Source organism: Equus quagga, unplaced genomic scaffold (genome assembly GCF_021613505.1).
Source record: "Equus quagga isolate Etosha38 unplaced genomic scaffold, UCLA_HA_Equagga_1.0 182123_RagTag, whole genome shotgun sequence".
Lineage (NCBI taxonomy): Eukaryota > Metazoa > Chordata > Mammalia > Perissodactyla > Equidae > Equus > Equus quagga.
Window position 1 is genome coordinate 23,642 of NW_025797616.1, and position 27,583 is coordinate 51,224.

Consider the following 27,583-nt stretch of genomic DNA (forward strand, 5'->3'; position numbering starts at 1 on the left):
ACATTCCTAGGGAAGGTTGAAGCTTCTGGTTTGGTGATCTAAGCCTAGCAAAAGTGACTCTCTTTGGGGCCTTTGGTTTTCTTTTTCACAATTTCCCTCTTTTTGATCAGACTCTCAGTTTAACTGAGAGACATGATCAAAGTTTAAGGCATTAGCACCACTCTCAGCAGCCACTGCGGTGAAGTTCACTGTTTCTGTTGTTCCTTTAGGTGCTGTCCAGAGGTCATGATGTTTTTCCTTAACCCCTGTGACATTCATAGATCAAGGCTTCAGGTTTACGCTCTTTAAGTTGGTCATCTCTTGACTCCTTTTCTGAGGTTCCAGTCTTAGGGAGATCACTTGCTTGGTGGTTAGTGGCTACAAACATGCATTTAAAGCTTTTGAGAGAATACAGTGTACCAGAAAGTTTATTATGACTATAATAAGAGGATAGTTCTCAATATCTGGAGTGCACTTAGGAGCCATGGTCCCCAAGACCCAAACCAATCACAATCAAGTGAGTCAAAGAAAGACCCCATTGGAGGACTCACCTTTTTAAAAAGCTAAGTTGCTTGCTTAGTGATCCTCTATAATTGAGTTTCAACTTCCCCAGAAGTGTTAATTCAGGTGCAGCAGGTGGTGTTGGCACAGCACAGACACCTCCTTGCTCAGTTAAAAGACAATCAAGGGCTGTCTTGCTACCAAGAACAACTTTGACCAGAGAGTCTAAGAATCTTTGTTGGGCAGCTCTTGTTTTACCAATGGATTTCGCAATATCTGCAAGAGCTAAGGAGAGGTTTTCTGATTATGTTCTCATTTTCCTTTTTTTACTCCTAACCAGGGAAGTATGGCCCCATCAAAGGATGTGAATGCCGGGTCCTGAATGCCTCCTGGTAGGTCCTTTCTAACTCAACAATGTAAATTCAGGGGAGTCAACCATATGATGTCTTAGTTCACTTATGAAAAGTTAGGGGCTCAGTTAGATAAGCTAAGAGGCATTGCCTAGTTATGCACCAGCCATCCAGGCATTCATAGACCCAAGGAGAATCATAACTACTAAAGACAGTGATAGATCCTGTAAGGGCACAAACCACTCCTCACTAAGGTGACATTCGCAGGGATTGTTGCATTTGCCCATTCAAGCCTGGAGTCAGATAGATTGTCTCCTAGGCTGAAATAAAAAGTTGGTCTAAATTCCAGAGGTTACCCTTCTTAGCACTGTCCTGGGACATATGATTGATGGTGTTATCTTTCCAGGCCCTTTCCAGACTAATGGGAAGAAAGAAAAGAAGGAAGGACTTTATGTTTAGCTAAAGTATGAAGTCTTGATCTGGCATGTGAGGAGGAAGCAGTCTACCTCCATGTCACCTACTTCTCTCCCTTGTCAATCTGATGTGGAGGTCTCCAGCATCTGGACAGGACCAGATGTCAGGTGGAACCTTCTTCAGCTGGGAGGTGTATACCTAAGGTTCAAACTCCTGAAGCTGGGCTGTCATCTAGGTAGAGAGGAGGACCTGGTATAGTTTCTCCATGGAGATTTAAGGGCAGTCTTTATTCTTACCAATTCATTGTTATGATCTTAGTTATCAGAAATTTGTGCTTATCAAAAAGTCCTGGGGGCCAGTCCCATGTCCTAGTCATTAAGTTTGGTATGCTCCACTTTGGTGGCCCAGGTTTGGTTCCTGGGTGCAGATTTATACCACTCATCAGAGGCCATGCTGTGGCAGTGACCCACATGCAAAATAGAAGATTGGCACAGATCTTAGCTCAGGGCAAATCTTCCTCAGCAAAAAAACAGGGCATTTCCTTTAATCTCCTTGAAGATGAAGCAGAAACACTTTTGTAAAAGCATCAGATTGTAAGAATACCTCTGTATAAATGACAAAAGACTTTAAAATGCCCATAGTTAAAAATCTAACAAGAGTTCATTTTAATGGAATTAACTAGGAAAATTGGTTATTTTTTGTAACATACAACATTTTAAGATAGCTGGAATTTTGACTGATAGCATAATATCAGGGCATATCAGATTTCCAAGAATTTCACACGATTTCTGGAACACTTAGAACACTTACCTATACAGACACAACATAAAGAAGACCTGGTATTACTTCTTATATGACAGTGCTTCCCATGTAATTTAACATATCAAGTATACCTAGTTAGTTTAACATCTCCCTTTTTATAAGGAGAGAGAACAAAACTTTTGAGATGTTCCAGGGTCCCTCTGGAAAAACCCAAAGTTAGTTCAAAGTCAAAGAGTCTTCATTTAGAATTGGATTTTGGAGAAATTTGTCAGAAATACCAAAAGGTTTTAGATGCTTGCCTAAATGGGATCACTGATCATTATGAAACAATACTTCATTATCTATTTGACCAAAGTGACGGCAAAAGATTTGAAAGGGAAATATAGAAGTTTACATAGTTGTGAGCAAAATTTAGCTCTTTTAATAGCGAGTACTGGGTTTAATCAACGACCTGGTGAAGACAACATGGAACGTAGGTGATTATTTTGACAAGACACAAGATCTTTTTTCTATAGGCAGATTACTTAAAAAGGTAAAGAAATAAACCTCTTATAGTCTCAGATTATCAAGAGCAGACCAATAGTTCAAGAAAACTTTGTGCTTTAAACAGAGAGAAAACAAAATACTAATTTTGTAGCAGGTTACTTTTATATTAAAACTCATTTACTTAATTAAATTTATTCCAATCTTAGCCAGCCATGACTACACGTAAAATTCCTTTTCCTTATTATTCTTAGTAGTTTTGGTTACATATATTAGAATTTTTAACCCTTTAAAGTTTTTGATTTCTATTGAAAACCAGGAAGCAAGCAATTATGAACTGTGTTACATTAGCATTCTGTGGATTGGCAGACTTATTATAAAAACTTTTTGTAATTTCCAAAAAATGTGCTTCCTCACAGTAAACTTTTCAACATGGCACAAGACATCTTGGATCTACTCATAGATCCAAATATCTTTAATTCATCTGTAGAAGGAAGCAAAAAGTAGATAAACCGATGTTCAGTAATTAATGTTTGACTATTTCCTCTTTTTTGGAAATGATCGGGAGATTCAGTGGATTTCACTTAACTCCTCATTTAATGACGCTGCAAAATGTTAGGGTTACAGGTTACCAGAAAGTTTGGGGAGACTATTTAAAATGTTCACCTCTGAACTTACCTTACTTGCATCTATTTAATTTGCTTGTTCTTAACAATGTTTAGATTACCCATTAAAACTTCATTAGACGTTAGATAAAGTTAGCTGTTATCCCAAATGAATTTTTCTTGCTCACAAAGTTTGGAAGAGAGAACATGAGTTCATTTAGTTAATAAACCCAGGTGGAATAGAGTTATCTCTGCATTATATTCAGTGTTGATAACACTGAAGACAGGTCTGTTCTAATTAAATCAACAAACTTAAACTGGCTTTGATACCAAATAGTTTCCCATATCATGTGAACTTGAAAAGCATTTGGGATAGTTTCTATTATATTTTTGAGAATTTGATGAATACTAGGGACTTGTTTGTTTAAGCCAATTAAATAGAACTCTTTTACAAATTTATTTTAGTAATACCATCTGCAGGTGGAAGAGTACCACCTATCTACAACACACGCAGACAAATGCAAACAGAAACAGAGTTTTTATTGTGAAATTTTAGCCATGAGACAGGTACGATAATATAAAACTCACGAGTTACTAAGAATTTGGATCTAAGTTGTTTTTCTGGTAGATGGAATAAGTTAGGGTGCCTGCTCAGATGGCTAAAACCTTTTACCAATATCTGTGGAGAAGCGCTTAAAAGGTTTTTATTTACGTAAGTTTCAAACGACCTTTCCCCCTTTCATTTTTCTTCTGATAAGAATGACCTCCCTGAAGTTCATACTTTAACATTTACATCTCAGAGGCACAGGGAAGGGATGTAAGTTCGTCCAAGGCCTTTGATTTCCTAAGGCAAATCATTTAGAACCACTTCGAGATGAATAGGGCAGGTGTGGGGATTGGTAGAAGGAATTTTGACTGCCTCTAGAGCTGCATTTGCAGTTTTGCAAGAATTTGTGATATAAGGACAGTTGCTCTCAATTCCTCAAAGAATTGAGTTGTGGCCTGGATGATAAAGGACTGACACACCCATCCACCAATGGTGGAATACTTTCCTTTCCATCTGGGTACATTTAGCTTAGAGGAGAAGGGGAAAAAATGTTTTTCCTATCAAGCACTGAATATCAGCTTCCAACGTGGCCAAATTTCTGGTTAGAAAATTATTAAAGTCTTTCAAATATCTTGTCAGATTTCAGCCAGGACAGGCCAGGACAAGCAGTGGATACTTCTGGCAATATCGAACAACCTCTTGGATTCAGGAGGTGGCCCCAAGGAGGATACAAAACATATTATCTTCACAAGATCTAGAGTCCCTCTCTTAGATAGCCAGAATAAAGAACAGGCAATTTATCTGTCCCAGGCAGGCAGAAAGCAAGCCAGGTTTTTAGGACATAAAAGAAGACAGGCAAGAAGCTATCTTTGGAAGAGAAAGGATGAGTAGCCAATTGGTCTGGATGTGGAAAGGAAAGAACAGCATGACATTTTCTTTCCCTCTCTCAGCTGGGCCCTGCAGACAGTGATCTGGCAGAGCCAGCTCTGTAAGAATTCTCACCCACAGGTGGTTTTTGCCAGATTTTCCTGGGCCTCATCTGCGGGCTCCAGGTGGGGTTTTAGTAGACACTGTAAACTCTGGTATATACCAGAATTTGGCAATGTTTTTCATTAATTTTAATTGTAGTTTCTGCTGGCTCTTTAAGGAAATAGCATAGTAGTTTACCAAAAAAAAATCCCTTGGAGTCCTGTCAAGTTTGAGCGGGGCCTCTATGGGGCCCCTCCTTTGAGGGTACGTATGGGGGTGTCTCTAAGGCCATTAACTTGGTGAGTTTTTGTTTACGGTTGTGTAGTCTTGTTCCAGGTACGTCATATCTTTAATTTTTCATTAACTTTTTACAATGAAACTTTCAATGAAGCTGTTTTTGGAATTTTTTGTTTTTAAGTGCATTTCTTAAATGATCTTATCTGGTTTGAACGTTCCTCAAAATAGCCATTGTTATTTCCCTGAGAGCTGACAGCAGTTTGGCAGGACCCTTAGCTGCAATGGAGCTTCACCCACATTTTTGTTCAAGCTGATCTAGCTGCACATGGGGTGCAGCTCACACTTCTACTCAGCCTTATTTTGGGGCCCCCAATGTGATGGTTACCGAGCCAAGCTCTCAGGACACAAAAAATCTTAGTAAGATTTTGCTTTTTTTTTGTAGAGATTTATGCCTTCTGAGACCATAGTTCTTAGAAAAAAAGACGTTGTGCCCAAAGGTGGCGTACTTAACTGTTTAGATTTTAAGGATTCTATTTCTTTCAGCTAAGCCTTTGGACCTCTTGGAGACAAACTTATACTCAATGGGATGGTCCACTGGGTTGGAGATTGTGTGATTTCACAGTGGCCCTCATTGCATGGAAATTTTCCTGAGGTTGGCAGGTGACCTAGTGTCAATCTAACCCAATCCTTGACCAAGTTATCCTAACCTGGGAGCCTTTGATTTAGGTGGTGAGCACTCCAGTAGCCTTTAAATGCCCCACCCACGCCTACCACTTTTGCAGCTTTTTGGTCTCTGAGATTCTCTTTAGCAATAGCCTTTATTTATGTAAAACAAGAAAAACAAACATGTGCACCTTAACACACCAGCAGTAACCAAAAGATGTTACAGTGACTGCCCAGGAAAAGGCCCTGTACCCATCGTCAATTCCCAACATGGAACCTCGGAGTGGGGAATGGATTGAACCAATGAACCTCAACCAATAGGGACTGCAGACTGATGCCACACAGATGGGAAACTGCAGCTCCCACCAGCAGTTCCCAACTTGGAATCTGAGGACAGAATCAAGAACTGGGGCCTCCAACCAAGTACAGTTGTGGTCTGAACCACCAGCAGTTCCTGACACAAACGTAGTGATTCTAGACAACTGCAGGAAATGACTGGGAAGCCAGTTAGATTGGGAGGTTATGGCAAGACAGTGGAGCTCAGAAGCAAGAAGGAACTTATCCACAATCCTCAGAAATGGCGAGAAAGATAACTCAAAGAGGGTTCGTAGTTACCTCATCTGTGTTTCTCATTATCCCTAAATGCTGTCAGAAGTTCACTTTGGATCCCGTTGCTGCACCAAATCTGTGAAATAAAAAATATTCAACTGAGTAAATTTTAATAATCCAGTTGGATCTCTTGGACAATTAGGCAACATCCCATCCAGCAAGTCAAGAGGAGCTCCAAAGGGCTATAGCAAAGGAAAGTTTTAAAATAGGATAGGGAAGTCATAAACAGAAAAAAGGATCACTTTAGGTGAGGTTACCTCCCTTTGGGGACAATAGGGATTAATAGGTGGATTATCTCATCTTCCTTTGGGGGATGGAGGAGCCCATGTGGCAGATTGCCTCATTGGTGCTGACCAGAAACTCCCAGGATGACCAGTTGAGATTGCAGTCCTGGGGAAGGTGGAAACTGCAGGTAGGTGAGATCTTAAGCCCTGGTTTTGGGACGTGGTACTAGGAAAAGTGGCTCCATTTGGGGCCTGTGGGTTGTTTTTTAACAATAGTTCATAACCAAGTGGCTGATTTATTGTTAATGTGAAGCCACAGCTCTATGTATTAATCACCTAAACGATAATTTTTTGACGTGTGTAATACATTTTTTAAAACCATAAAAAATTAACTTTCTCAATTCTGTTTCTCTGTACAATGACAAGTGATATTACAGCTTGTGGTACCATTGTATATCAATCTGGAGAGGGTTTGCTGATATGGGCAGACTCATAAATGCACTAGGGGGTATAATAATATGAGGAGCTCCACTGACCCACTCCCCAGTGAAACTGGTGGAAATTATTTTAAACAACCGTGTGAAGCCTCTGGAAATTGTTCTAAAAGTAAACAGCAAGCGAGGAACATCTATTCAAGAAAATCAATGGAAATTCTGTGAGAAAGGGGAGAGTGTGTGGGGTTTGAACCATGTCCACTCCCTCCCTCCTCTCAGCTCAGCAAGTGAGCCCTCCTCTCCATAGCGCTGCCCCCCGAACCAGAAGACAAGGTTCTCCCTCCCTAAGCTTCCAGAAGGGGGGCTTTTTCCCAGGAGGAGCAGGACTTCAACATTACCCATCCTGCCCACAGCTACCTGTTGCTGAATTTAAGTCCTTTGTTGGTTCCTGTGAAATGTGGGGACCCCTTCTTGCCCCAGCCCCTCCTCATGGTACAAAGGCTCTGCTGTGCTCATGCTGTGCTGAGAATGCTGGGCACTGACCACTCTTTCCCCAGCTCATGAGGTGGCTGTAACGGGGGACAATCAAGACAACTCTGGCTGTTGTCTCTCCACTGCACTGATCACTCAGCCCCTAGAATGGCATTGTCACCCAGAGAGGCTTCCTGATGTCTCCACTACAGCTCCAGAGTCCTGGCACAGAGATTTTACCTGAACATGGGGAAAAGCCAGCCATAAAACACAAAGCTCTTAATTCCTTCCCAAGTGAATTAACTTGGCCAGCAAAACATTGTGAAAATTCAAGTCAGAGGACACTCTCAAGAAAGTGGAGAATGAGGTGAAATTAGTGGGTTTCTGTATTTTAATGAAGACACAGCTTAGACTGTAGGCTGACTAGTTTTCTGGAAAGAACCAGGGAATTAGACTGCTGGGAGGAGGCTTCCAAGGGTCAGAACAAATGTCAGTGACATCAGAAAGTATTTCTGCAAAGAAGCCAGAATTTCACTGGACAATTTGGTAGAGCAAGTTATGCCCCCAGGACATTGGTGAAAACACTAGAGCAAGCAGCCAGCAGTTGATCTAGTTTAACCACTGGGTGTGTCCATGAAAGAGGAAGACAGCCCTCCAATGCCACCGTCTCATGACAGACACACCCAAAGCCATGCCGATTCTAGGAGCTACATCAGAGTTTTCACTCTGTGTGGAGGACACAGACTTAAATAATCCGCCTAGTCAACTGAACAAATAAAGCCAATAATAAAAAGTCCCAGTAGGAAGGGGACCTGTACCCAGAGTTGCTACAATTTATGACCAAAAATGTCTGGATTGCATCAAAAATACGAGACATGCAAATATATGGGAAATTAGGGACTATACATTGGGGAAAAAACAGCAATTGAAAAAATTACCCAACTCTTACAGGAAAACCCAGTAAAATTAACAAGTGACATCTCAGCAGGTAAAAGGGAGGCGAGAAGGCAGAGGGATAACATATGCAAAATGCACAAAGAAAAAACCTGTCAACCAAGAATCCTATATTCACCAAAACTACCTTGTAATATATAAAGATGAATTAAAAACCTTTCCAGAGTAAGAAAACCTGAAAAAATTGTCCATAGACAACTGCCTTATGATATTAATGAAAGAGTTCTTTAGGTTGAAAGCAAGTGACTCAGGATGCTAACTGATATCGATGTAAAGAAACGAAAACAGGGGCCTGCCGGGTGGCGCAGCAGTTAAGTGTGCACATTCCACTTTGGCGACCCGGGGTTCACGGGTTTGGATCCCGGATGCGGACATGGCACCGCTTGGCAAGCCATGCTGTGGTAGGCGTCCCACATATAAAGTAGAGGAAGATGGGAACGGATGTTAGCCCAGGGCCAGTCCTCCTCAGCAAAAAGAGGAGGATTGACAGCAGTTAGCTCAGGGCTAATCTTCCTCAAAAAAAAAAAAAAGTGTAGCAATATATTATTGGTTATATCATTAATAGGTATAAACTATATAACAACAATAATACCACAAAAATGGCAAAAGAGAATAGAGCTATATATGAGTAAAGATTGTATCACTGGAATTGAAATAGTAGAAATCTGAAGCTCCTTGTAAATTAAGAAGTATTTGTCAAGTAGTAGAGCAACCCCTAAAAAAAAGACCTTCAAAATTATAGTGAAGTCATTTAAAAATTAAAATGCTACATTAGAAAACATTCAGTGAGTGCAATAGAAAACCATAAAGGAGGAGAAGAGAGACCAAAACCTACATGAAAATTGTAGAAAAAGAAAGTAAAATGACAGGTGTAATTGCAACTATGTCAGTAATAATAAAGGTGAATGGATTACATTTTCCAAACAGAAGAGAGAGATTCTCACCTCAGATTAAACAAACCGTGATTTAAATATGCTAAGTATAGGAAGCACACTGTAGATTCAAAGATTCAGATTGAAAGTAAAAAGCTAGCAAAAATATACATGTGGAAATAGCCCTCCCAAGACAGCTGGAGAGATGATACAAATATCTAGCAAAATAGACTATAAAACAAAATATATTATTAGAGATAATGAGGAACATTATATCATACCTAAAGGGTCAGAGTTTGTGGCCTGCATCTAACAAGGTACAAAGAAATAAATGTATAGCCATTAATGCCTATACTAACAAAGAAGAGAGATCTTGAATCAATAACGTAACCTTTCACCTTAACAAACTTGAAAAGTTGAGGAACCAAACCCAAAGCAAGTAGAAAAAGAAATAAAAATTAGAGCAGAAATTAAGGAAATGAGGAATACAAAAAGCCACAGAGGAAATCAGTGAGACCCATAGTGGGATCTACAGAAAGATGAACAAATTTATCAACTAGATTGAATTAGAGAAAGAGAGGAAGATTCAAATTCATACAATCAGAAAGAAAGAGGGATATTACTACTGACATTACAGAAACAAGATTATAAAAGAAATCCATCAACAATTGTATGGCAACAAATTAGATAACTGAGATGAAATGGACAAATCCCTTGAAAGACAAAAACTACTGAATCTAAATCAAGACTAAGTGGAAAATCTGAATAGAACTGTAAAAAGCGAAGGGGTTGAATTAGTAAACAACCAGCCACCCACATAGTAAGCCTAGGCCCAGATGGCTTCAACACAGAATTCTCTGAACATTCCAAGATTATTTAGTACCAACTCTTCACACACTCCTTAAAATTAGAATGGAGAGAATAGTTTGCACTCATTTTGTGAGGCCAGTACAACAAATACCAGCAAACTCAATCCAGCAGCATATAAAAGAATTATATACCATGACCAAGTGGGATTTATTCCAGGGATGGAAGTTGGGTTAACATCTCAAAATCCATTTATATAATAAAGAATATCAATAGAATAAAAAGGAAAAGTGGCAGATCATTTCAAAAGACTCAGGGAAAATAGTGGACAAAATCCAGTACCCTTCCATGATTAAAGCACTCAGATTACCAGGACTAGAAGGAAATATGTTAACATCATAATGAGCATCTATGGAAAAGCCACAGCTAATATAGTATTTAATTGTGAAAAACTGGATGCTTTCCCCTTGACAATAAGGCACCAAAGGAGGATGTCTGCTCTTGCCACTTCTATTCTAGAATATACTGGAGATTTTAGCCAGAATCATTATGCAAGACAAGGAAATGAAATACATAGAGATTGCTTACCAAGATGTAAAACTATCCCTATTTTAGCTGAGACATCTTGTTTTTACAAAACTGAAAGGAATCCAGTAAGAAAATTATTAGAACTGATAATTAAGGTCAGCAACATGATAAGATTCAAGATCAAAATATAAAAATCAATAGCATTTCTGTACACTTGCATTGAACAACCTGATAATGAAATTAAGAAATGTATTGACAAAATCAAAATGAATAAAATACTTAGGAATAAATTTAGCAAAAGAAGTACAAAATGAATACTCAGAAAACTGCCAGATGTCAAGAGAAATTAAAAATGTATAAATAAATGGGAAAACATCTCAATTTCATGAATCAGGCAATTTAACATAGGTGAAATGCCACTGTTCTCCACATGATCTGAAATTCAGCACGTGCCTGTCATGATCCCAGCTTATTCCTTTATACAAATTTGTCAGCTCTCATAAAGTTACATGGAATGCCAAGGGAATCAGATTAGACAAAGCAATCTTGAAAAAGAAAAAAAGTGGTAGGAGTAACATGTCCTGGTTTCACACCATGTTATATGCAAGAGTAAGAGTGTGGTACTAACATGAGGATAGACATACAGATCTATGGGATAGATTGAGTTCTGAGAAATAAACCCATGTGTCTGTGGTCAACTGATATTTGAAAAAGATGCCAAGAATTAGGCAAGAATATTCTTGCATAAATTTGTGCTGGGCCAAGTGGATAGCCATATGCAAAAGAAAGAGTTTTCATCTTTATATGACACCACATACAATAATTTGCCAGAAAGGATAAAGACCTACAGATAAGAGTAAATGATAACACACTTAGATAAAATGTAGGAGTAAATTCCTGACCTTAGATTTGGCAAAGAGTTAGTAGATAGTACAGCAAGAACAAAAACAAAAACAAAAATAGGTAATTTGGACATCATCATTAATGAGTTTTGTGCCTCAAAGGACACTGTCAAGAGAGTGAAAACACCCTTTGGAACTCTTGTGCACTGTCACTGGGAACATAAAATTATGTTGATGGTAAGAAATACAGCTTGGCAGTTCTTCCAAAAATTGCAAACTGAGTTACCATCTGAACTAGCAGTTCTACTTCTAGGACTTGAAGGAAAATTGAAAGCAGGGTCTTAAACAGATATACGTCCACTCATGTTTATATTCGCATTATTCACATTAGCCAAAAGGTAGAAGTCACTCAAGTGCCAATCAGCAGATGAATGGATCGAAAAAGTTGGCACATATGTACAATGGCATTTTATTCACCTTGAAAAAGAAAGCAGATTCTGACATGTGCTACAGCTGAACTATACACTTAAAAAATGGTGAAAATGTAAATTTTATGGTATGTGTATATTACCACAATTAAAAGTAAAATATTTAAGGCAAGAGTGAAAACAACCCTCAGGATGAAAGAAAATTTCACAAATCATATATCTGATAAGAAACTGGTATTGAAAATATCTAAAGATCTCTTAAAACTTAATTATAAAAAGTCAAATAACTCAATTTGAATATGGCAAAGGATCTGAATACACTGTTTTCTAAAGAAGATAGACAAATGGTCAAGAGCATATGAAAAGATGCTGGACATCCTTAGTCATCAAGGAAATGCAAAGCAAAACCCCAGTGAGATAGCACTTCACAACCACTGGGATGGCTAGAGTCAAGAAGTGAGTTAAGAACAAGTTTTGTTGAGGGTATATTTAGAAATTTGAACTCTCACACGTGGGTGGTGTGAATATAAAATGGTGTAGTCACTGTGGGAAAAGGTCTGGGATTTCTTCAGATATAAAACTTAACATTACCATATGACCCATCACTCTTAGGTTCTTAGTTACTTTGTGTGGTGAGAATGCTTCATTCTGTCTTAGCAAATTTCAAGCATGAATATTATATACATATATCAAATCATCACGTTGTAATCTTTAAATACAGACAATTATACCTCAATAAAGCTGGGGGACGAGGCGGGGAAGAATTTCCAGGTGCATCCCATGCTTACGTAAGGACTTATTGTTTTTCTTATAGCAGTGAAAATAAAGATCAGTTTCCTCAGATCCAGATATTATAGTGGTTAACAAATTTTAAAGCTCTCTAGTGACATGGGCAAAAAGTGATCTGAAATAAATTTCCTTCCGAAATAATATGTACACCTTAGACTTTAATGAGCACATGTGACACCCTGTGATCAGACTGAGAAGAGTCCTTGCTCCCAGGCTATGGCTGTGGGACTCAAACTTCCCGTCAGAGCCAAGAGCTCTGGGATTCTTTATGTTGAGTACCACATGAGTGGGGTGGGGAGGGATGGGCGGAAGGCTCATCGCTAGCAAGGATCACAGTTTAAAATGGAGCCTGACTCTTTATTATAGATAGTGAGGTCACAGTTAAGTGTCTGCATTTCTAAATAAGGGTCACAGTTCCATGATTGGCCTCACAGCCTATGGCAAGCCCTTGATCCCTAAAGGACGCCATTCCCTCTTGCTCCAGTGTGGCCTGGCCTGGACCATCCTCTTGTCTGTACTTGCTCCATTTGGAAACAGGAGTTCCCAGTGCACACCAGTGCCCACTGTTCACAAAGAGCTGGGTGAAAACAACAGAGGCAGCCCCAGGCCAGAAAATGGCCTGTTTAAGTGCAAATGTGCCAGGTGAGTCAGGTTCCAGCCACCTGCCTAGGCTGGTTCTCTGAGCCACACAGCCCTCCACCAGCTTTTACTGGGGGTGAGGGCCAGGGCCTTCTGGACTGTCGAGTCAGGGGAGCTGCTGGGGCAGGTAGGTGGGGTGATGCAGGGCCCCGAAGGGGACGTCCCTTCATGCACCTGCCAAGCTTTGGATTGGTTGTCACCTGCTGTTAACAACCTCTGGTGGCTCTGCCGCAGCCTGTCATCCTGTGGCTGTGGGGGTTACAGGAAGGAATCAGGGTGACCTGGGAGACCTAGAAATGATGAGTGTGCTGGAGCCAGGGAGGAGGGGCTGGTCAGAACTGGCCCTGGTGGGACAGGCCTCCCTGCGGTCGCCTCCAGCGTCTGCGGATCTGGGTCTGCAGGTGGCGCTACTCAGACCTCAGTCCCCTCCGGCTGTAGCATCGGATCTGCGCCTACAGCCAGCGTTCCCAGGCATCCTCTCGTCACTGCACATGGTGACTCGGCCCCGGGGCCTCTCTGGGCAGCTCTGCACCCGCAGCCGCACATCTTCTCAGATAGTGGGGTGACCACGGGGAGGCTCATCAGGACACTCGGGACTTGGTCTCGAGTTCCTGCGTGGGAGGAGCTGCACTCTGTGCGATCCTCAGTGCCTCCTTTTTCCCCAGGAGGCGCCCAGTTTTTCCTGAGTTTTCCAAATATTTGGGGAGCAGGGTCTCAAATCCACAGCCCTGTCCCTCCAGACTAGCTCTTCCAGGGCTGCCAGTCAGTCTCAATTTTCACATCGCTACTTGTGGTCCCAAAGCCACCTGCCCCTCGGATTCGCAGCATCCTTGTCAACTATTCGCCCTCCGTGGTGCATCAAACAGACTCGTGTTTTAGCTGTTTATCGTTATTCCCCAGAGCCATGGATGCCCCTTTCTTAAAGATCGTATTTGTCTATGGATATTTTACATGAGAGGAAAGCAGAGAATAACCACCTGGAACTACAATGCATGAAATCCTTGTCTCTCCCTCAGGGTCTTTCTGGGCACAGACATGCAGTTGTCACTCCTTTGGGTGGAGCTTCCTCTTGAGAAACTTTCCTGGGTGATCTGTCCTGTCAGCACCGCCCCTCTTTAGGTTTGTGACCTAGAAAAGATTTACTAACTCGTCTGTCTCCATTTTTCAATAACCGTAGATATATTTAATCAATAAACCTTGGAAGACAATATAAAATAGTTAAAAACAGACAAAAAAGAGCTGAATTTCAGAAAAAATAAAACATTTTCGTATTACATTCCATTTGTTGAGAATTCTCATTTCACTCTTTCTTCCCCTGAACGTGTGTAGTAAGTTTCTGAGGTCTGTTCTTTACTTTTGGATATTATTAAATGAAATTCTGGGACATAGACATGCAGACCCCAAGTGTTCAAGTGTGATTTCTTGCCATGGGATAATAATTAACTTTTTTTCCTGAAAGGAGTAGATTTTTACAGTTTTTTAGTTGAACTAGTAAAACTGCCTCATAATCTCTTCCTTGTTTTCCACATAAAGACTGAGTTTAAGTGATTTTGCTGGATTATTCAAAAACTGGGTTTGTGTCATTTGAAATAACAGTGATTTTTGCAACATCCGAAGCATCTCCAGGTGGAGCAGAGGCCCACATTCTAAGACCCAAGCTAAGGCCCCCTTGAGCCTGCAGAGGGAAAGCCTTGCAGGTCCAGCTGTCCTTCCTGGGGAGCCTCCCCTGCAGGTGTCCTACTGCTCACACCCCCATGGAAGGAGCCTTGATCCTGAGAGGAGCTGCAGAGCCCTGGAAAGCTGGGGGTGCATGTGCTCCTGGGGTGGGGAGTGACGCCCTTTCTGAGGTTGTGGTTGTGGTTCTTAGGCCTGGACATTTTAATGTTATGTTTGAGTTTTGCACTCACACTTTAGGTGCACTGAGAGTATAATTTGTGCACAGTGAGAAAGTCTGTGAAGATCATGTGTTCTGTGGATAAAGGTTTATGAATTTGGAGTTCATGTGGGTCAGAAGCTTAAACTGAATCCGGCTGAGAGTTTCCTCACTTGTGAGAGTGAGAACCTGGGGGAGGCAGTGCTTCCATGCTCACAGGAGAGGGAGGGTGTGTGGGGCTCCCAGAGTTCACTCCTGTGGCTGCTCAGGGGTCCCTACCCTCCTTCACTAGGCCAAAGCACTGTAGGGGTGACATCTCAGCTGGGACCCCACATCTGGGAACATGGTCACTTTCTGAACGTGGGTTTTCCTTCTGAACTATAGAGAAGCAGGCTGCTTCTATGAGCTGATTCGAATATTCATGTTTCTGTCCTTAGATTCCTTTATCCATTGAAGGTTGCAGCCCTTTGATTCTAGTCTCCATTAGCGGTGGGGAATTAAAATGTAAGTTGATTGTGAGATAGGATATGAGTAAGGCAGGAACATTGTGGAGCCAAATAGAGTTTTTGTTTCATTTAGACAAGAGAACCTCGTGATATGAGATGGGTGTACTTAAGTTCTCAGGTGCATTTTCCATTTTTATGTCAGTTTTTGTGTGTCCATGTTCTGAGGGAACTTTGACATTTAAAAGGGTATACTATTCCTAAGGCAAATGAATTCCTATTTTAATGGATGTGAGGAAAACACTTGAATTTCTATTTGCATTGATATGAGGAAAGACATAAAGCTTAACACATAAAGTAAAACACATAAAGTAAATCTTTGAAATTCCAAGTTTATTGCAGGGCTTAATTGCAAACCCCTAGTGTACTCCTTCCTGAAAATATCTCCAGTATGAAATAGAGTGGAGGGACAAACGATAATGCCCTTTCTCCTTTTTGTTAGACAGGAATTTGTAAGTTGTTTATGGTTTGCTGTTTTATGTTTATTAGTGTTTAAAGGATTAAATCTTGTCATGGTTTCCTATGAAGAAATGTTAAAGTTAAATTAATTTTAAAATCCAAAAAGTTAATTAAAAATAATCATCAAGCATAGGAAAATATGGTGTTGTCGATGAAAATAATCCATAACCAATCTATAAATGAAAATTTGGGAGAGTTTATTCTGAGCTAAAATCTGAGGACCATGGCCCGGGGCCTTTCTTCCCAAAGGAAGAAAGGGCACCAAAGAAGTGAGGTGTACAGAGTGGTTATATACCCCCATACAGGACGTTTCACATATGATTGAAACGTCCCTCCCACAATAGTCAGGAGACTGCTCTGTCAGCACAGCGCTTGATGGACACAGCCCATAGTGGGTCTGTGCAGCAGGAAGCAAGTCTGTTGTCTCGAGCTGGGTGGTCACAGGTGAGTGCAGCAATCAGTTCCTAGCCTAAGGAAAGATGCTTAATCCTTAAGGGAATGCCAACGTTGGGAGGGGGAGGGAAGTTGCACCTTTATCTCAAAGGCCTTTGTTCTTGCCATAGGGAATGTCTAAAGCAGATATACAATGCATGCTCTATGGCCTCGGTCAGGCCCTTTTGGAAAGACAAGGTCAGGCCGAATTAGGTTTACACAAAATGGTTTCCTTATATACTCCAGTACATCCTATTACTTGCCATTTTTATTTGTCAGTGTATATAAATTCCTCTCTTTATTTTAAATAAATAATGCATGGGAAGGTTAAAAATTTTCCTAAGAAAGGAAACTCCCTTAAGGAGACTCCCCGCCTGCTCGTCCTGCCCCGCTCCTCTGCTCTGACTCCAGCCTACCTCACATGGCCAGTTTTGATCACTGCTTCACCATCCTGTTAGTGTTTCTTTATAAAAATGCAAGCCAGGGGGAATGCCTGTTTTTCTCACCCATGTTTGTTCTTTAATGAGTGGCCAGGGTCCACATATTTGATATTTGACTTCTGACAATTTAAGCCTCGCCCTCCCTTTTCCCCTGGGCCTTCTTCCCTGGACAGGCTGATGAGAAAGCCTGGAGGCTCCTGCACTGTGAGCTGCTGCTTGCTGGGCAGCTCCTCCTGGGCGCTGTGCTGCCCTGTGTTTCATTGTGGACCCCACCAAGCCTGGGTTCTACATACAGAGGACTCCAAGGTGGCAGTTTTGGTAATTCCTCGTCCCTCAAGAGCAGGAGTCTGGAAATGAGGCCCTCCTCAATGTGGCCCTCAGTCAGTGTCTTGGAATCTATCTGTGTTTAGAGTGAATGTGAGACTAAGCTTGGGGTTGCCTTGATATTTGGGGCACTAGGATTATGAGGAGGATTATACCCTGTCAATGAGCTGAGCCCATCAAAGGTCACTCCTTACAAACCAATTATTTCAAAGAAAAAGAGAAGAGAGGAAAATGCAGCCAGTAGGTGATGAGATCACAGCGGGCTCACCAGGACCGCTAGGTAACTCTGCGGCTGCTGCCCCTGTGTCTTTTGCAACAAAGATCCTGACACTCTGGGTTATAGTGAGCAACACCACAGTCTGAGTTTGTCACAGCAAAGGGATTAGTTTGAACCCAACTTAGGCCTGGGTCCTTACACTCTATAAACCAACCAGTTGTCATGGAGGAGGCCTCTGACCCTGATGGCAGTGATGTGAGGCTCTCAGAGGAGGGGCTAAAGTTGTCCGTAGGCCTCTTATGGAAAAAAGTGCTCTAGACCCCACGCTATATGCCATTAGAGCTGCTTTGTCATCTCATACTGAGATCTCTTGAAAACAGAGGCTCTCACAGCACTGAGCATGTGATGCTCTACCAGGGTACTTATGCCTTTGGCCTTGGAAACAGCACCCTGTCCGCTCAGCCCAGCTACTGACCCTACTTGTGATATGATGGAGCCTAACCTTGACCCTGCAGTGTATGCCACCTGCAGGAGGGGATGGTGTTTCTTCAGTTCCTTGCAAGATGCCAGGGTGCTGAAGGAGGTCACCCCTCTCCCAGACACCTTGGTTCCCTGGGTAGTTCCTTGGGATTAACTGAACATACAGCACTGGGGAGTGCATGGACTTCGAGGACAATACGTATTTGTGCATAATGGAGCTCAGTAGAGTGCTGCTGCTCTTCATCCCTTAACTGGGACATCCGTGATGAAACACCAAACCAAAGGAACATTAGAGCTAACAAACATCAGGCAGTCATCTTACCACTGGCCAGAAATTGGGCTCATCTACATATGCTCACAAACTCTTGGATGATTGTCTAAGAGGCGCCCCTTTGTGGTAAAAGAACTCTAGGAATCTCTTGACTCAGAGATACTCAAAATAGAAATCAAGGTAATACTTGTCTGTACATTACTAGGTCTACAGTACAAGGACCCACTAGGACACTTGTTATCCACCTTGGAGTTCTGACACGACTGATAGTGACCATGGTGCTTCTCAGAGGATACAGAGCTGTGCTCTCCAACAAGGCATTTGATGGAAGTTTCACCTCCCTTAAGGGTCTCAGTCTCACAGAGCAGCATAACTGGCTTATTGAGATCAGTTGAAATTAGTTGAATCAAAGATGTCCTGTTTCAGTCATCAGGGGTGAATTGTAATGAGTCTGTCTGCATCTTTTTTTTTGAAAGACTTCAGTATTTTTTAGAACACTTTCAGGTTTACAGAAAAATTGATCAGAATTTACATACTTTCCACTTGACCCTTTTCTCTGCATCCACACAGTTTGCACTACTTTTCATGTTTTGTATTACTGTAGTACATTTGTTACAATTTCTGACCCATATTGGTGCATTAGAGTGCACAGTGTATATTAGCAATGACTCTGTGTGTTACACACTGCATGAGTTTTGGCAAATGTGTAATGACATGGATCCATCATTTCTGTATCATGGAGTGTAGTTTCACTTCCCTAAAACTCCCCTGTGCTCCACCTATTGACTCATGCCTCCCTCCAACCCCCAAATCCTTCACAACCAAAGATCTTTCTACTGGCTCATGGTTTGTCTTTTCCAGAATGTGATGTACTTGGAATCATATACTACATAGTCTTGTCACATTGGCTTCTTTACTTAGGAATATACTTTTTAGGTTCTCCATGTGTTTTCATGGCTTGATACCTCATTTCTTTTATCACTAAACAGTATTTCACTGTATGGATACACCACTGATTATCTATTCAACACTTGAAGGACACCTTCTTTAAAACTCTAACTCTTGCCAATTATGAATAAAGCACCTATAAGCATTCAAATGTAGCTTTTGTGTGAACATAAGGTTTCAGCTCATTTGGAAAAATACCAAGGTGCCTTATTGGTGGATGTTATTCCATGTAGCAACAGTGTAGTTTGTTTTCAAAGAAAGTTCCTGTCTTCCATTGTAGGCACACCAAATTCCATTCCCGCCAACAGTGAATGAGGATTACCTGTAGCTTTGCATCTTCAACGATATTTAGTGTTCTGACTGTTTTGAGTTTTCCACATTTAATAAGTGTTTGATGTTACCTCATTGTTTTATTTGCAATTTCCTAATGACTTTTCATGTGAAGCATGTTTGTATATTGCTTATTTCCTATCTATATATCTTATTCAATGATCTGTCTTTTCACATCTTTTGCCCATTTTTTAGTTGGGTTGTTTGTCTTCTGACTGTTGAGTTTTAAGAGTTCTTTGGATATTTCTGATACCACTCATTTATCAGATAAGTGTTTTACAAAGATTTTCTCTTACTCTGTAAATTGTGTTTTTATTCTCTTACTGTCTTTCTCAGAGTAGGAGATTTTCATTTTAAGGAAGTACAATTTTGTTTTTTTTCTTTTCTGGACCTTGCTTTTTGGCTTGTGTCTAAAAATTCATCCAGTCCCAAGATTAGCTAGTTTTTCTCCTATGTGATATTCTAGGAGTTTATTCCTTTGGAATTTTACATTTAGATCTGTGATGTGTTTTGACTTAATTTTTGTAAAAGGTGTAAGTTCTCTGTATACATTCATTTTATGTGTGTGTTTGCATGTGGGTATCCATTATTTCCACCACTGTTTGTCTAAAAGACTTACTTTTTCATCTGAATTGCTTTTCTTTCTTTGTCAAAGATCAGTTGACTATATTTGTGTGGGTCTATAAGGAAAGCTGTTGACTCATGTATCTTTCAACCTTGTTATACTCTCTTATTAATTCCAGGAGTTATTTCTCTTGTTATGAATTCTTTCTGAGGTTTCACAGACACAATTGTGCCATATAGAACAAATGTTATCCATTTAGCTGCAGAATTCATAAAGGTGTTCCTTCTCAAGTAGTGAGAGTCCTATTACTAGTTTGGCATCATAAATGGATGTTGGATTTTATCAAATCCTTTTTTATTTTATTTCCCCCTCCTTTCCTTTTTTATATTAGTAATATGTCTTCCCTGTTTTCTTGGTTATCTTGACTAAATATTTAAAAATTTTATTAATCTTGTCAAAGAACCAGCTTTTTTTGTTCAATTTTCTCTGTTGGTTTCCGACAATTACATTGATTTCTTTTCTAATTTTTATTATTAGTTTTTATTGTGCTTATTTTGGGTTTTCTTTGCTCTTCCTTTTATTGTTTCCTAAGGTAGATGCTTACATTTTTGATTATAGATCTTTGGTTTTCCCAGTGTAATTGTTCAATGGCATAAATTTCCCTCTAGGCACTGCTTTTGCTGCATCTAAGAACTTTTGGTATGTTCTGTTTTCATTTCATTTAATTGAAAATAATTTTTCACTTCTCTTGAGACTTTTTCTTTGATCCTTTGTATTATTTAGAAATGTATTGTTGAATCTCCACATATTTGGGAGTTTTCCAACTATCTTCTTGTTATTGACCTCTAGATGAATGCCTGTGTGGTGTGAGAGCATATTTTATGTGATTTCTGTTCTTTCAGATTTGTCAAGGTGTGCTTTATGTCCCAGAATGTGGTTTCTCTTAGTGAATGTTCCACGTGACCTTGAGAAGAATGTATATTTTGCTGTTGTAGCATAAAGTGTTCCATGAAGAAATCCACTTCTTTCACAGTGCTGTTCCATTCACTTCTGTCCTTTCTCATTGCCTACTGGAGTTTATAATTCATAATAAGAGGGTGTTGAATTCTCCAACTATTGAAATCAATTCATCTATTTCTGCTTGTATTCTATCAGCTCTTGCCTTATGTATTTTGCCTCTCTCTTACGCACATACACATGAAGTATTGCTGTGCCTTCTTGGAGAACAGACCCCTTTATCATTATGTAATGCCCCTCTCAATCTGTGAATTTTCCTTGGTTTGAAATCTGCATTATCTATTCATATACATATGTCAACTTTCTTTTGACATGTGTTGGCATGGGATATTTTTCTCCATCCTTTTACCCCTCATCTATGTGTGTCTTCATATTGAAAGTGGATTTCTTATAGACAGTATATGACTCAGTTTGTTTTTTATAAATCTGATATTACTGTATCTCTCAATTATATTAAGATCATTGATGATTAAGGTGGTTATTAATACAGCTGGATTAATATCTCTTTTACTGTTTCTTATATCTTGCTCTTGTTGTTTGTTTCTTTTTGTCTTCCACCTTCTTTGGCTGAAATTCAGCGTTTTATATGATTCTTCTTTTTCTTTTCTGTTAGAATATCAATTGCACATTTTTAAAAAAAATGCTTGCCCTTGAGTTTTCAATACTCATTTATAACTAACCAACCTTTTCTGCCAAATAACACTACACCACTACACTACATGCAAGTACTTCATAACACAGTATTCCCTATTTCCCCATCATGTCCCTTGTCACATTGCTGTGATTTATTTCACTTGTCCATAAGCTGCTCATTACCAAATACATTTTTGCTAATATTATATGAAACAAAATGTAATTTGTTATATTAATTGTAAGTATATAAAAGATATTTTACCTTCATATTTTTCCTTTTGTAATCCTTTACCTTTATCGTTTACATTCTTTCCAATAAATTTTTGAACATTTCATTCAAAGCAGGTGTACTCGTGACAAATTTCTTCAATTTTATCCCAGAAAGCCACTATATTTCCTTTGTTTTTGAAGGATAATTTTCCTTGACTGGAATTCTGAGAGAGTGGTTTTCTATTTTCAACACTCTACTCTGTTCTTGTTGCATGGTTTTTTGAAAAGAAGTCCAGTTTAATTTGAATTTTTGTTTCTTTATACCCAAGGTGTATGTCTTCTCTGGCACTTTTCAATATATTCCCTGTCTTCAATTTTTCTCTAGTTTCAATAGGATAATCTTGGGTGTGCACTTTTGTAGCTTATCATGTTTAGTGTTCTCTAAGCTTCCTAGATGTACAGTTTGCCAGCTCTCATTAATTTTAGGATATTTTGGTGATTATTATTTCAGTTGTTTCTTCTATTTCTGCCTTTTTTATTTTCATTCATGTATTCCCGTTATGGGTAATTTAAGCCTCTGTTAAAGAGGGTTGTCCTAGGCTTCATGGATATTGTGTTCTGTCTTTTTCTTCTTTTTGTCTCATAATGATAATATTTGTTTCATTAGGTAGCATTTATGTAATTTCCCAACATGCTCTTGACTCTGCCATTACAGAGAAATATGAATTAATATGGTCACAGTAAAAATGAATAAATAATTTCCATGTGTTCTTGATGATGTTCAATTGATGAGGAAATGTGTACAGAAAACCAGTGAGTTTTCAATGATCACATCATAGAATAAATGTTTGGAGATGACAGAATCATACGTAACCTTCCTACTCATAGAGTGTAGATGCCTAGTGCTGTTAATCTCATGCATCCTCCTCTACAAATATTTGTAATGTTTTAGGACTCGGTGGCCATTGAGGATGTGACTGTGAGCTTCACTCTGGAGGAGTGGGCTTTACTGGATCCTTCACAGAAGAAACTCTACAGAGATGTGATGTGGGAAACCTTCAGGAACCTGGCCTCAGTAGGTAAGAACAAGGACATTCCTTCACTACATAAATGAGAGGACAAGTGTTTCTGGCCTGTCAATGTTGTTCCAAGATGTAGAATGTGGAAAGGTGAGATATTGGTAAATAAAATAGAAATGGTCATAGCTTATCATGGTCTTAGAATCTAGAATTTTTTCTATAATTTCTAATACTTTGTAATCAACTTTCGGAGTCTGCATTTCAGGGAAAACATGGGAAGATCATGATATTGAAGAAAAGTATCAAAAGCAGGAGAGAAAACTAAGGTGAGTCACACTCACAATAGAAAGCAGTGTCTCAGGTGAGAATCCTGGTATGTTATGAAATATTAAAAAGATGCAAACAAAACAAATAACTGTTGCTCCAAATTTAGCTATTCTTAGAAAATTTTCACTGAATATGCTTTCTGAAATGTGATGTAGAGGTTCAGCTTTTGCAAAGTAGCTGTCTTGGAAACAGTATTAATAAACCCTATATGTGACTATCACTGTTTGGATAATAGCAGGGGTGAGGTACTCTTGCAGAGTATTCAGTTTATTCAAGTTCCGAGCATTCAGACAAGGCAGAAAACCTAAGCTTTTCCTATAGATCACAATAAATATGACAAATACAAAATTGTTATAAAGAAATCATTAATAATGTGCTCATTTTTTACAGAAGTCATATGGTAGAGAGACTCTGTGAAAGTGAAGAGGGTGGTCAATGTGGAGAAAACTTCAGCCTTCTTCCCAATCTCAAACTGAAAAAGAAACCTACTGCAGCAAAACCGTATAAATGCAGTGCATGTGGAAAAGTCTTCATGCATCATTCATCCCTTAATAGGCATGTTAGATGTCACAATGAACACAGACCACATGCCTATCAAAAATGTCCAGAGAAGCCATATAAATGTAAGGAATGTGGGAAAGCCTTCCCTTTTCCCAGTTCTCTTCAAATACATGAAAGAACTCATACTGGAGAGAAACCCTATGAATGTAAAAATTGTGGTAAAGCATTCATTTCTTCCAAGTCTCTTCGAATACATGAAAGAATTCATACTGGAGAGAAACCCTATGAATGTAAGGAATGTGGGAAAGCCTTTACAGCTCCCTCAAGCCTTCGGTCACACATGATCTCTCACACTGGAGATGGACCTTATAAATGCAAGGAATGTAGGAAAGTATTCATTTCTCCCAGTGCTTTTCGAATACATGAAAGGAGTCACACTGGAGAGAAACCCTATGAATGTAAAAATTGTGGTAAAGCATTCACTTCTTCCAAGTCTCTTCGAATACATGAAAGAATTCATACGGGAGAGAAACCCTATGAATGTAAGGAATGTGGGAAAGCCTTTACAGCTCCCTCAAGTCTTCGCTTACACATGATCTCTCACACTGGAGATGGACCTTATAAATGTAAGGAATGTAAGAAAGTATTCATTTCTCCCAGTGCTTTTCAGATACATGAAAGGAGTCACACTGGAGAGAAACCCTATGAATGTAAATATTGTGGTAAAGCATTCATTTCTTCCAGGTCTCTTCGAATTCATGAAAGGAGACATACTGGAGAGAAACCCTATGAATGTAAAAATTGTGGTAAAGCCTTCAGTGATCCCAGTAGTTTTCGAATGCATGGAAGACTTCACGCTGGAAAGAGACCCTATAAATGTAAGGAATGTGGAAAAGCCTTTATCGCTCTCACAAACCTTCGAGTACACATGATCACTCACACTGGAGTCGGACCTTATAAATGTAAGGAATGTGGAAAAGTTTTCATTCATCCCAGTTCATTTCAAATACATGAAAGGAGTCACACTGGAGAGAAACCCTATGAATGTAAAGAATGTGGGAAAGCCTTCAGTTTGTACGCTAACTTAAAAAAACACCAAAAAACTCACACAGGACGGACACCCTTTGTATGTAAGGAATGTAGTAAGGCTTTTATTTCACTTCAAGCTTTCCAAATACATGAAAGAAATCACACTAGTGAGAAATTCTATGAATGTAAAAAATGCAATAAAGCACTCACTTCTTACAGTTCTTTTCGAAGACATGAAAGAAATCACACTAGAGAGAAACCCTATGAATGTAAGAAATGCAGTAAGACATTCGCTTATCCCAGTTCTCTTCGAGTACATGAAATAACTCACACTGGAGAGAAACCCTATGAATGTAAGGAATGTGGGAAAGCCTTTAGAGATCCCTCAAGCCTTCGATCACACATGATCTCTCATACTGGAGATAGACCTTATAAATGTAAGGAATGTGAGAAAGCATTTATTTCTCCCAGTGCCTTTCGAGTACATAAAAGGAGTCACACTGGAGAGAAACCCTATGAATGTAAAGAATGTGGTAAAGCATTCAGTTGTAGCAGTTCTCTTCGAGTACATGAAAGAATTCATATTGGAGAGAAACCCTATGAATGTAAAGAATGCTGTAAATCATTCAGTCGCACCAGTTCTCTTCGAGTACATGAAAGAGTTCATACAGGAGAGAAACCCTATGAATGTAAGGAATGCAGTAAAGCCTTCACTTCTTCCAGTTCTCTTCGAGGACATGAAAGAGTTCATACAGGAGAGAAACCCTATGAATGTGAAAAATGCAATAAAGCCTTCATTTCTTCCAGTTCTCTTCGAGGACATGAAAGAGTTCATACGGGAGAGAAACCCTATGAATGTAAGGAATGTAGGAAAGCCTTCAGTTCTCATCAAAATTTCCAAATACATAAAAGAAATCATACTGGAGAGAAACTGTATGAATGTGAAAAATGTCATAAAGCATTTAGTTTTCCCAGTTCTCTTCGAAGACATGAAAGAACTCATATTGAAGAGAAACCCTGTGAATGTCAGGAAGGTGGGAAAGCCTTTCTTTCTCATACAGACTTATGAGGATATGTGAGAAGGCACACTAGAGCAAAACATGTAAATATAAAGAATGCAGGAAAGCCTTTTGTCATCTGAGTTCTTTCTGAAGGCATAAAAGGAGTCACTTGATAAAAACCTCTGGAATGTAAACAGCGTGGGAAAGACTTCAGATGGCCTACATCCTTCTATGTGAGTCTCTTACCAAAAAGAAATATAAATGTAAGTCATGAAAAAGCTTGATGGAAGTTTACTTGTGTATGATGTTCTAGAAAACATTCAACATAAGAGAGTTGTGGTAAAAGTTGTAAACATACTGTGTTTACGCAGCCTCTTTCCTAAAGTGCAGCATTGGATTGTGGGTTTCTATTAATTACTTTCAGAAATGAATATTGAAGTGAGATAATTCTGAAAGTCATCCTTCATCAATAGTATATAAGATTACTAGGTAGTAATCTTTTTCCTTAAATCTGTTAATAGTATTTTCTCTTTAATTGTTTTTTATAATGTTTTAAGTGTTCTGTATTAAGGGGCCATTGAAAAATGACATTTTGTGTGTGTTGGGATTTTCTTACTGGCCTTGTATCGCAGTTCCTGGATATGCCTCATCCATTGTGTATATTGTTCTTTTCTCAGAGAAAACTCTTTTTGGAGGGTGCTGAGTATAGAAGCCTGTTTTTATTTTCCATGCTATTAAACATTTGGAACAAAGTTTTATGTGTGGCAAGTTTATCAAAGAGTATAGTTTCATGGGAATTCTTATTTTCGTATTTGGGCCTTTCCTTTTTGTCCTTCCTTCTGTCTGGTATTTGGTGAATAGGCTTTGAATCTTGCAGAGGCCTGTGAGAGGCCAACAAAATCTAGAGCTGGAAATATCACCCTTGTATTATGTTGTGTTGATGAGGGTAATATTAAGAACCAGATCTTTAAGAATCCGTCCCCTTTATGGTTCCATGCTGGAATTCACCAGTAGCTTCACTTGCATGAGATTTGGACGGCAAAAGCAAACAAGGCATTACGCAGATTTTGGAGCCACCACACAGGGGGAGAGACAGCTACATAGGAGCTCTGAGGACACGACTTTCTGTCCCATTTTCTGGGTTCTTTGGCCCTTTAGTCAAGAGTATCTTGAAAACCATACCAACTGTTAGATTTCCATTTTCATAGAGGTGTATTTTCCACTGATGTTTTCAGAAGTTTCACATCAAAAATCCATTAGGGTTAGGATTTTTCTGTAAGGCCTCCTGGAACCTAATTCAGACTTTTCTCGTTGAGATATTCTCTGATTCCTTTCTTCTCTAGATGATATCTGTATGAGATCTAATTTATATAGTAAATACTTTATGCTAGTGAATATGTTTCCCTGATTCACCATGACATCTACAATGGGACATAGAAAGATATAGAAGTTTGTTTCTCTCCTGCATTGTGCAGAGGCTGCATTGACCCAGTTCTTCCATGTGAGAATAATTTCTTTTCTCAGGTCAGGAAGACTGTGTGTTTCCTATTACTTGCAGCCAAAAGTATTCACTCAATGCATTTTCAATAATGTTTGATTGTACGTCATTAAAACTATCCATTTCTTGGTGAAATGAACGCTTCTGTAGTTGTTTCATTGTTATATTTTACCAACTGTTTTCTGAACCATGGTATGTTAATAACTAATATTGTGGCTTTCATTTCCTCAGAGAATATATTAAATCCATATTTATTATGGATTTTCAAAATACTTGGCAAGTTTCTCAATCATTATACATTATAAGTCAATTTTATCATGTGCATACAAATTCAGCTATTTTTTCCTCAGGCAAACTTTATCTTTTATTTTATGGTTATAATCTTTGTCACGAAAGTAA

At 39.3% G+C, this 27,583-nt stretch overlaps 1 protein-coding gene across 4 annotated transcripts in view; it reads left to right on the forward strand.

Annotated features, from left to right (window-relative positions):
• The window catches only part of LOC124233280 (zinc finger protein 709-like), a 41,568-nt gene extending 14,352 nt beyond the window's left edge, over nucleotides 1-27,216 (forward strand). The window contains exons 2-5 of one of the 4 annotated variants that reach the window (XM_046650448.1): nucleotides 821-872; nucleotides 22,762-22,888; nucleotides 23,082-23,154; nucleotides 23,546-27,216. In XM_046650448.1, the coding sequence (XP_046506404.1) occupies nucleotides 849-872; nucleotides 22,762-22,888; nucleotides 23,082-23,154; nucleotides 23,546-25,754 (2,433 nt within the window). In that variant the 5' untranslated portion in view covers nucleotides 821-848 and the 3' untranslated portion in view covers nucleotides 25,755-27,216. Of the gene's footprint in view, nucleotides 1-820; nucleotides 873-22,760; nucleotides 22,889-23,081; nucleotides 23,155-23,545 lie in introns of those variants that run through there. The other 3 variants (XM_046650449.1, XM_046650450.1, XM_046650451.1) reach the window with 3 other exon arrangements.
• The last annotated feature ends 367 nt before the right edge of the window (nucleotides 27,217-27,583 follow it).